This window comes from Schistocerca nitens, chromosome 1, assembly GCF_023898315.1.
Source record: "Schistocerca nitens isolate TAMUIC-IGC-003100 chromosome 1, iqSchNite1.1, whole genome shotgun sequence".
Classification (NCBI taxonomy): Eukaryota; Metazoa; Arthropoda; class Insecta; order Orthoptera; family Acrididae; genus Schistocerca; species Schistocerca nitens.
In genome coordinates, this window is record NC_064614.1 from 965,214,392 (window position 1) to 965,226,469 (window position 12,078).

The 12,078-nt window shown below is 41.2% G+C and overlaps 1 protein-coding gene across 1 annotated transcript in view; it reads right to left on the bottom strand.

The window, feature by feature from the left end:
* The window catches only part of LOC126194940 (adenylyl cyclase-associated protein 1), a 202,809-nt gene that overhangs the window by 13,404 nt on the left and 177,327 nt on the right, over positions 1-12,078 (bottom strand). The window contains exon 8 of the mRNA XM_049933329.1: positions 4,434-4,577. Coding sequence (XP_049789286.1) covers positions 4,434-4,577 — 144 coding nt within the window. The remainder of the gene's footprint in view (positions 1-4,433; positions 4,578-12,078) is intronic.

Here is a 12,078-nt window from a genome sequence, read left to right on the forward strand (position 1 = left end):
GCAAACCCAGACAACCACATATACAAACAGCAATAGGCATTCACCCGTTTGGCTTTACTCCGCTTACCTCGTATAGCCCTGCCACCTTTTGTCTGGAAGATAGTTTATTTATATATGCGATGGCAGGGTGTATACGACTCGGGACAACCAGGAGATCCGGGAGAAACCCGGGAATTTTTTCATCCAGTAGAAAACCGGGAAAAACCCGGGAATTGTTAAGAATTCCGGGAATTTTTCATTGTTTTAGTTTTCAGTTAAGGTTTTGCGATTTTGACTGATAAGAACCAGTACTCTAACAAATGATATTACTGTATCCTACTACTGCAGAATAATACTGCAGCAACAAAACATGAAAAAAAAAAAAAAAACTTAAGTTGCAAAGGAAATGCACCATGTGCAACAACAAAACAGTGCTCATACAAGCGTCTGCCAACAGCAAAGTGTGTCAAAGGCTTTAGGAAGACTGCAATGCTTCGTAACAACAAATTGCCTCCGATGAGCATGATGTGACAACTGTTTGAATTAGATTAGTTTGAGCAATTGCGGGCGGGCTCTTGCGCATGCGCAGTTGAGTCGCGTATGAGTAGTACCTTCTCCCACTTCTGGTTACAGAAGTGTGGCTGGACGCCACTACTTAATGTTGCCCCGGTTGGGAAATAGTAGTAAATCTGGGGCTGATGCACAGAGCAGTCTGAGCTGTGGTGGGGAAGTGGGTCGTCTCCACGTGACCTGTGTTTACGTTCAGTGATTTTGTTGTTTCCTCTTCCTTTGTTGCTCTCACGTTAAATGATAACAAAACGGATTTTTGTGGCCGGGAGTATCAAATGAATTAAAATACGTTCGCATAATTACAGAAGGCCAAAATATGTTATTAGTTTCAGATATTATTTCCACCTTTCTGACAGTCAACCATAATCACCTTGCTGAACAATGAAGTTATTTTTGCCGGTTTGCTAAAGAGATTTGGCTTTCATTAATCTTTTCTGCTGAGGCAGTCAATTTACTTGAAACGAAGTATTTAATTTCACACTATTGGCTAGTTTCAACTGTTCGCTGCATTTCAAGTGCACGTATGACATTATGCCATAATAAAGAACCAAACATGAGATAATACAGTACTGGTACTCCACGAAAATTTACATACGAGTGTGCATTTTAAGCCAAATTATGCATTTTAGTATGGTTCACGAAATTCCGATGCTCTTGAAGTATCCTCTAATGTCTTGTTTCTTTTATGACATAATGTAAGATCTTTTAAGGTTTTACACGTACGAACATATATATGGGCTTTCTGCGTCATCGTAGCAGCGCAAGTGCGGTGATGCCTGTTATCTGGCACTCTCTTGCAACTGCTGAAACGAACCTATTTCTAACAGGTCGCGGGAAAATATTGCGAATGGTGGTTTCAAAAGCGTTACATTCAAAGCAAATTTCCTTTTACATAATATGCACTATGTGCGAGAATGTACGATGAATTTCTTAAATCACAAAGCGTTTGACTCTGATTTAAAAATCAACTCTTTGAGGGCGAACATTTAGAAGACTTTCGAGCTCAGAAGATCAGACATTTCCGTCGTAATTAAAAATTTTACTGGCACATTTGTGTAATGTATCTTAAAGTGTGTCACGCACAAAAAAGATCAATATTATATGTGGAAGCTTACACGCCACTTAAGAATGATCTTGCTATTGGCTGACTATATCACGTGTCCTATGCTGTCATCATCAGCTGGCGTGATCACGTCAGATGAGCTATGACTGGTCTACAAAAAGCGCATCATAATCTCGATATCAATGCTTAGTGACATACGTTGTTTGGCGTAATATGAAAATATGTAGCGTACATGTTGCTGCACATCAAAGGTCTTAAAAAACGTGTCCCCCCCCCTAGTTTCGTTTTCTTAAGTGACGGGAAATTCTACATCGGTATATAAAACAATAAACATTCAAAGGATTGATGAGTTTTACAGTGCTGAGGAATAACTTAACACGGAAAAAGTGTATTTTCACCCGGGAGAAAGTGCATTTCTAACTGGGAAACCCGGGAAATTTTTTTCCTTGTCCACGTATACATCCTGGATGGGGATTCCCCTGGCAGGGAAATCATGTACACTATGCACGCATTCAAGAATCAACTCATGATTCATTTGGAAATCAACTTAGAATGCATTCAAAAATGTTCAAAAACCAATAGAGACATGTTTCAAAATCATATGAATAATCAATAGACCAATGTGTGCTGGATGCTAGGTCCTTTGTGAAACAATGTTTTCTTCCTCAAGATATGAACTTTGTGCTCCCCCCCCCCCCCCCAAGAATTACTGCCCTGGGTGGATACCCCGGTTTGCCCCCACCCCCTTGATCAGGGTCTGTTGTGCAAGTGTGAATCTGGTAGCTTGCACACGCCAGTAAAATTTTTCTGGGCAGTATCTGGCTGCTTGCTGCTACTGCTTGTACAGCTAACAGCCACACTTCCATAGGCAGAAGTGGGAGAGGGTACTACTCACACGTGACTCAACTGTGCATGCGCATGAGTCCGCTCTCACTACTCAGACGAATCTAACGTAAACAATGGTGAGGTCACGCTCATCACAGGCAATTTGTTGTTCTGAAGCATTGCACAGTCTTCCTAAGGCCTTTGACACATTTTGCTGTTGTCAGACAGCTTGTATGAGCACTGTGTTTTGTTGTTGTATATGGTGCATTTCCCTTACAACTTAAGCTTTATTTTCGTTTTTTTTCTCTGGTTCATGTTTTATTGTTGCACTATTATTCTGCCGTGGCAGGACACAGTAATATCCTTTGTTAGAGTATTGGTTCTCACCAGCCAAAATTACAAAAATTTAACTGAAAACTAAAACAAAGAAAAGCTCTTGGAATTGTAAAAAAATTCCCTGGTTTTTCCCAGTTTTCTTCCTGATGAAAAACTTCCCGGGTTTTTCCCAGATCTCCCACATGTCCCAGGTTGTATACACCCTGAACTAATACTTGTGTGCCTGATAACCTCCAAGATGAAGTATCAAGCTGAGTCAGTTTAGCTTTATTCCTGGGTCCAAAGCTTTTCTCAGCTGCAGGAAATTGCATATGACAAAGTTATAAATGGTGTTGTCGGTTGGGTCACAATTATACAGATAGTAGGGTGTCCTAAGCTAAGTACTTTGAATGAGAAGCTAGTAGTTTGAAATGTCCAGTTAGTTTCTTAGTGCTTTACTAGTAACTTGCACCTTTTAACAACAATTAAAGCTTATAGCATCTGTTCAAGGTGATAACTACCAAGTTGATGGCCAATTATCGAGTTCTTTGTATCTACCCAAGGCAAGAAATTTATTAGAATCAGGATGATTGATGCCATTTGCTTCTTTCCCTGTATATCTGATCATTCTTCCTGGCATTCCTTCCATTATCCATACATTAACTGCATTCCTCCAGGTTCCTGTAGCGGGTAATGTTTTTCCATGGACAACCAGTCACAAATTGTAAACAGTGATAATCTTTATCATGGACACATCACACACAATTGGTACTGTTTTTCAAGTTAGTTTCATCAACTTCATTGGGGCAGGCAACTATTTGTCTTACAGAAAACTTTTACAATAATATGTTTCATACATATTGCTTGTTCATGACCTAACAGTGCCTGAACTAGTTAGTTGCAAACACTGGGCCTTTTCCTCCAAATAATCAGCATAGTTCTTCTCAAATACGTAAAATTTTGACCCTATAATTTTGGGCCAAACTGTGTATTAACCCTTTAAGTGACATTGGTAAATATGTAAGCCACGTTAACTACCATGTATAATTTATTTTCTTCTGATTCATTGGTATGAATATTTACCACTCCACGCCTCATGTTGGATTTAAAAATAAGTTAAGGAGTTTTATTCATTACTATTTCCACAGAGTACATGCTGACACGCATTTTGTCACTCAAAGGATTAAGTATTTTATAAAAAGTGCTTAAAACCACATCAAATTCATTTGTTAAGCAAGTCTCCAAATTTGATAATCACTCAACTGAAATTTTCTCACTGCCAAAAGCCACCCCTGCCCTCATATCAGTTTAATTGTGAACTGAAATTTTAAGACATCGACACCAAGTGTTTCTGAATATGAACTTCTCAGTCAGATCTATGTACATAAGAAATGCCTATACAATTTCCGCTGTAGCACCTGTCGGGAAGATTACGGAAAAGTTGGTAAAAGGAAATAAGTGATAATTCAACTGGACTGATGTGTTAATGTAACTTAAATACTTTCACATCTTTACAAAAAATTCTTGAGTCGTGAGCTATATTGCATTATGAACTCTACTACACAGAACACTACAAATGTAATTGTTCTTCTGAGCTCAGAGGGAATAACTGAAATGGTCTATATTCATTAACCCTTTAACGAAATTCTGTGTTTAATATACAACTAACATATATACTTACATAATCACCATTTCCCTTAGGCACCATTACATTCATCTCTGATGATTTGGAACTGACAATTTCAACATCCAGTGATTCAGGACTAAGGTACATTTGGCAGCCATCAGTCTTGTCAATGGTTATTGTCGGTACTTTACCTAACACCTTTAAAAGTAACAGACAGGCATTAATATAAGTTGAATACATCCAGACTCGAATGGCTTATTATGTAATAGGAAGTACAGTAAGGAAATTTGTATTTTGTCAGGAGGCTTTTTATATTACACCTTCTAGCGAGAAGAGATGATGACAACAAAAACAACAACATAATACTCTACAGGCAGACAATTGCAAAATCTGTTACTCAGAACACCAGCAATTCAGTATACATGACACTGAGTGGTTAATGGCTAAATAGGGAGGTACAGGATGAATACTAAACAGGGAGGGACATAGAACACACAGTGACATCACTAATGTGATCCCCTACCTTTGTTCCACATCAAATGCTCTAATTTTCAGTGATGCTACAGTCTTTATTTAGCTACAGTAATCATAATGGCCTGCAACAGTTCATATAAAATATAGGGAGTGATGTCAGTTTTGGTTCGGACAAAAGCAATTCCAGAAATTAAATATTATCCAATTGTAATCACACTCAAGTCAAAATCCAAAAGCCAGGCCATTAATGAAGCACAGAACACAAAACTGAAAGGAAATTTTTTTATGAACAACAAGGAACTGCTTGAACAGAACTGACTTCCTGGATGGAGAATGCATCTATTTACATAAACATTGAATATACCACAATGTACAAACATAAGGTATTTCACAACCCTTCCAGTAATGATAAACAGTAAATAAAAATGACTGCTGGTGGTCGGATATGAACTAGCAACCAGCAACACACCAGCCAGAGTCACTAACTACAATGTCACAATGTGTGCGCCACCATTTCACAGTATTGTTCCTCTCCTGGACAAGCAGTGACCCACTGTTTCAGAAGTTCTCATTGCAGTCAACTACAGCACTCTGGATCTAGAACTTGTCAATGGTCGTCTGTATAGCAGCGCTGTTGGATCCTCATGTTTTAGTCATGTTATTACATCCTCTTCAATTTATTGAGCATCAACAGTAGCACTCCTGTCAAAGTTTCATGATCTTCAGTTTCCTTGAACGAGGAGTCCCCATCATCGATCTGTGCCTTTGTCTTAATGATGCAGGGTCATAATCCTCTACTTCATATGTGACGTCGACAATGGACAAAGGATACAAATTTCCCAAACTAGTACATTTTCTATTTTCTGATAGTCCCCATTTTCTGCACAGGCATAAAAATTCATACGAAGTCTCCTGTGCAGTATCTCACTGTTCGGTGCTTGGTATTTTAGCAGTCTCAGTCTTCCTCCTGAGTATCCATGGTCCATCTGCAAATCAGTTGCCTTGCTTCTATGGTTCCAATGATTATGTGTTTCATGTAGTCATCCTGTATACATCCAGTTAAACCAGGAACATTGTATCCACTATCATTTCAACCAGACACTATTCTATCCTAATATCTCCATTCGACATTGACATACATCAAAAGCTTATCTTCCAATCTTTTATTAAAGTGTTCTGTGAGGTCATTATCGATGGACGGTAGACAGTTGTTATCCAGTGAATGATGTCACAATTAGGTGTAAACTCTTTTACTAGTGTCAACTGGAAAACTTATCTATGATCACAGTTCTTCACATGGGGTGCTCCATGCTCCAAAATGATGTCTTTTACAAGGCACTTTGCAATTTCTGGAGCTTTGGCAGTTGGCACAGGTTTGATAACAACATAGTTGCTGAGGTAGAGGTCTCCTCGAAAGAAGAAGAAGAAGAAGAAGAAGAAAGAATTCTGGGAGGGGAGGGGGGAGTGAAGGAAGCAAGCTCCTAACACACATGACACAGTGCTGGCAACATATTTACGTTTACATACAAGCTGTGCTCCTAACAAACATGACACAGTGCTGGCAACATATTTACATTTACATACAAGCTGTGCTCCAAGCAGCACTGATAGTGTCATCTGTTAGCTGCTGCTGCTGCGACAGCTGTCAACCACTACATTTGGCGCATCGACATAAGCAAAAGCCAAGATGGGGTAATAAAAGCTCACAGGATTTGTGAAATCAAAACTGGTTGTTTCATGTTGCATACTGGTGCTTGCTGCTACTAATTCCACATCAGTTCTCAGAACAATTTGAAATTAAAAAGAACCAGTAGTAAACCTTAACACAATGGAATAAAAAAAGAATGAGTAAAATTTTGAAAATTGTTATTCACACACATAACGTCGAATTGCATATACACATAAGTAACTCAGAATCAGTCCCTCCACATGATTCATTATTCTTGCTACTGACTGATTCAGCAGTATGAATAATGATTTTATGTACTGATAGTTTGGCAACACCATTGCACCACCACTAATCTTGTTCCACTTGTTGGACCTTCCTGCAGGACCCTTTCCCAGCTGTCATCAATTACTGACAGAAGGGATTCATTTGCAGCCTTAACAGGTTGTCTTTTACATGTCCCCTGAAATGATACACTCCCTAAACAACCGTGTTACTTTTGCTGTGCCGGTTCTGCTGCACTCAAATCATAAATGTAGGGTGGCAAGCAGACAACAATGTGCCCTCTCTCTTTTGCCACTTCATTGATCATTAGTTTTTTGCAAGTCTATGTTCTTGACTTAAAGTGAACAGGGCCTGCTTTTCATTCTCTCATTACAGGCAACATGTCTCTTTTGCAGCCATTCCAACATACTCACTTTCGTATCATATTATGTGGGTGTTTTTCCCCCACCTGTCTGTTATGGTATTGAACACTGTCCACCACAGTGCCCGACTTTGGAGGAAGATTTGGGAGAACCATATTTGCAAACCACCTTTCAAAGTTTCCCGAGTTCACTTGACCACTTTAATCACCTTTTGTGGCTTTAGCTCACAATTTTTGTTGTGTATCCCTGATGAATCCCTTACCTGATACAACACTTCCAATAATAAGTCTTTCAAAAGTGGGTTTCCCACCCCATCACACTGACATCATCCTTCTCCTGCCAATATTTACCAACCATCACATTACTGTTTATCCAAGTTTCATTCAGATGGAATATTTCAGTGCCTGCTTCCTTAATACGTTTCATTTTTACAATAAAATGCAACTGCCAATCAATAATGTCTTCATGCTCTAACAGTAAAGACCTCTTATTTCTCCACTTCAACCCACATGAGTGAGATGGACAGCGAAATATTTCATAGAAACGTAATGCTCCAAGTCCAGCCAATCTTTTCCTTGAGTTCCAGTTGAAGTTTCCACAGACGGGGAGCAATCTTCTGCACCATGTAGAGGTCAATGTTTGAGTGTCTCAAGACACCTCTGTCAGAGGTATCCAACTGGGTTTTCCCAGTAGATATTTTTAAAAAAGTCAAAAAATAGACCTGCATTATTTGCAGTTATTGTATAGTTACAAGTAACAAGGAGAGGTCCCCAGAGGAAGGATTGACTTTTCGAAACCACCATTTTTATTATGATGTTAAAAAAAGGGACATAAGGACATGTGGCAGGACTCATGCCAACTACCTTCAGCATACCAACCAAGTGTCTTAACTACAGGGGGGTTTTACAAAAAATCGGCTTCATTATTTCAGCCTTAGTCGCCTACTGCATGGCAAGAAATTCTTTTGCACACACAAACAAAATGAATACTTAAGTAACAAATTATTTAGGAATACAGGAGATAACTCACAAAGGCAGAAGCACTGCGTCGTTTATAGACACACAAACAAAACGTACAGAACTTTGCTAGCTTTCAGAATGCACTTCCTTTTTCTAGCTGTAGGAAAAACATGCACACAAACCCATACACACACTCACTCACTCACTCGCTCACTCACTCATATGCATACATTGTGCTCAGTCGATTGCCAGCTCTTTACTGGCCCATGGTGAGTGTACAGGGGTGGGGTGGGGTGGGGTGGGGTGGGGTGGGGCAGGGCAGGGTGGGCTGAAGGATGGAGAGAGGTGAGAGGGAAGGAGTGGGTTGGTGGAAAGCATCTAGCAGCTCGTGGGAATCTGTCTATGCGCTAGCTAGGGTGCAGGTATAGGGGGCATGTGACAGACACGCATGATTTCATGGACTAGGGTGTGAGATAAGAGCACACAACCAGCTGATGTGGTGACACAAATTGGGCAGGGTTGTCGGGGCAGGGGATGGTGTGTACGTATGTATGTGTACACACACACACACACACACACACACACACACACACACACACACACACACACACACACAATCATTGAAATCTTGCATGTTGTGTGCTCTGCTGCATTTGTGCCACTGGGTGGTCCACCTAGCTTTTGGCAACAGTTTGTCAGTGGCCATCCATTCTAGTTGACAGCTGGTTGGTTGTGGCAGAGCTCGTATATAACATGGCTGCTTTCATAGGTGGCCCAGCCTCTCATGGGGGCAGGACAAACCTGTGATGGGACTGGAGTAGGTTGTGCTGAGTGGGTCGACTGGGGAGGTCTTACATCTGGATCTTCCTGTGACAGGGAATTGTGGATGGGAATGGCAAAGGGATATTTCCCAATCCCTCCCATGGGGGCATTCTAATGCATACCCAACCTCCACAACATCCTAGTCCATCCCTATCCCACTCCCACTCACAATCCCCTGCCACAGGGATCATATCCCTGTGGAGGGCTCAGATGCAAGACCTGCTCAACCACTCACCCAGCACCACAAACTCCAGCCCTTCCACAGTTTTATCCTACCCCATCAGAGGCTGGGCCACCTGTGAAAGCAGCCATGTTATATGCCAACTCTGCTGCAACCACTGCACAGTATTTTACATTGGTACGACAACCAACCAGCTGTCAATTAGAATGAATGGTCACTGCCATACTGTTGACAAAAACAGTTGGTTCACACAGTGGCACAACATGAGCAGAGCACAACACGGGAGATTTCAATGTGGCTGCTTCACTACTTGCGCCATCTCGATCTCCCCCCCCCCCCCCCTCCCCCAAAGCTTTTCCGAGCTGCGCAGAGGGGAGTTATCCTTACAGCACATCCTCCACTCCCATAACCTTCCTGGCCTAAACCTAAGTTAAATTGCCATCCCCTGCCCAATTTGCCCCCCCCCCCTCCCATCGTCTAGTTGTGTGCTGTTATCTCACACCTTCACCCTAGTCTGTGAAATCATGTGACTTGCCACCGCCCCCTCTACCTGCAACCCTAGCTAGCCCAGAGACACTCCCCAGCACACTTCCTGCCTCCTGCTCTCTCCATTTCCCTCACCCCACCCGACCTGCGACCTGACAACCCCATTTCACCCTAGTATACACACTGTGGGCCAGCACAATGCAGCCCTTCTGACTTTTGGTGAGTCATCTCCTCTTAAGTAATTTGTAATTTTCAACCAGAACTTGCCCTACATGACTACTTAAGAAATTCAGACAAAGGGAAAGGCAGTGTCAAAGCACTGTCGAGTTCAAAAATTTAACTGAAATTTTCCTGTTTTTGCCAGGAGCTTCTGGTGATTTCCTGATTGTCTTTACAAAATCTGTTAATTCTTCTCACAGAGTTGAAGCTTGCCCCTCTGTAATTACTGTTCATTTTGTCAGCTAAGAGAGAGGGTGGAGCAATTCTATTTTTGGTCTGTTGTTCACTATATTCAGTGACATCATTAATTATTTTCCTTGCTTCAATCCGTAATGTGTACCATTGTCATTCTCTGATGAACAGGAGAAGTATCTGGCATTGCCTGTGATGGGCCAAGAACTGCTTCACACACATAAAGAGGTGCATTACTTTACTACACTACACAACACAACACAGCACAGCACAACAGTCACTTCATAATGGCTACATGTGCAAGAACCTGTATTAGATTGCTGGGGTTGGCAACAGCCAGATGAAAAACATGAGTGGACCAAAGTCAATCAGCTTCTGTCAACTCAGAAACTATGAAGCCCTTCTTCTTCTCTTTGCGAAGAAACCCATTGTGAGTGTAGATAATTATCCATTAATTTTCCATTTTCTGACCTTAGGGACAACCAATCGAGGTCAACTGAAATTCAGTGGAATAGCGCTGCTGCATGCGAGATTGGTACCATATGCCCCACAGGTTACTGTGGCACATGCTTCTTTTGCTGGCAATGCTTACAGTGGCTCACGTAGTATCTCACAGATCACTAGAGTCCTGGCCACTGATAGATGCATCTGATTCCACCTAGGGGCTTCATGAATCCCATGTGACCAGATGCTGCAGTGCAGTGGAAGAACTTCAGTGTAGTTGGATGTAGATGAGCAGGGATGATAAGCGACCATTTGGCCCCACTCTATCATAGTTTCTATAACAGAAAGCTCTGTTTATTAATTGGAATTCTCCTTTGATCCGTTCCTCATTCTTCAGGGCTTCTATGGTTTTCTGTAGTGCTGGGTCTATCTTCTGTTCAGCAGCAATATCATTTAATGGAGAAATAATTGAGATTTCATCCATGTGCCTTGCATTTGCACCCATTTTTGTATACCACTGTGACATCATACTCCTGAAGCCTCAGTTCCCATCTTGCTAGTCAACCCGATGGATCCTTCAGGCTATTCAGCCAGCACAGAGATTGGTGGTCCACCACAAAATCAAATGGTTTGGCAAACAAATGTGGCAAGAACTCTTCGATGGCCCTAACAACAAGGCACTTTTTCTTGGTTGTAGAGTAGTTCATCTCAGGTTTGAGATTACTCTGAAAACCACTTTCTAACTTTGCACTAGAACTATCCTTATCCCATTATTGCTAGTGTCTCAGTCAAGTTCTGTCTCGGCATTCTCAGCATACAACGCTTGGACTGGAGAAAATGTTAGTGCTTCCACAAGGACGATGAAAGATCAATCTGGCACCTTATTTCAGAAAAGTTTACCGTCTCCCTGCTGTAGTTCTTCCACGGGACGTACATTAGCACATTAGTCATTAATGAACTGCTGGTAGTCTGAGTACGTTTCAATAAAACATCTCACATCATGAATGTGCCAAGGAGTCAGAAAATATGTAACTACTCTTATTTTCTCCTGGATACGGATTCACTAGATGTCCCAAAATTTTTATTTCTTGAGCAGCAAGAAGGAAATTTTTCAGATTTATACGCAGCCCAGCAGTTTGAACACATTTCATCACAGTTGTCAGGTGGCTTAGATGTTCCTTGAAAAAACGATATCATCCAGATAGCAAATATGCATCATCCATTTAAAGTGTCAAAGAAGTTCGTCCATCATATGTTCGAAGTTGACTGGTGCGTTACACAATCCAAACAGTATAACTCATAGAGACCATCAGGAGCAGTGAATGCAATCTTTTCTCTGTCAACCTCAGTTTTCTAGTAGCCTGTTTAAATGTCTATAGTTGAGAAATACATTGCTTCTTTCAAGCAGTCTACAGTGTCATCAATGTGCAGAAAAGGATAGATATTTTTCTTCACGATTTTGTTCAGTTGTTAGCAGTCGACACAGAAATGCCATGTGATATCCTCCTCCTTCACAAGGGCCACAGAGGTGGACCAAGGACACATTGAAGATTCAATGATGTCACCTTGCAGTATCTTCTCCATTTCCTCCAGGACTGTCTGTCGTTCA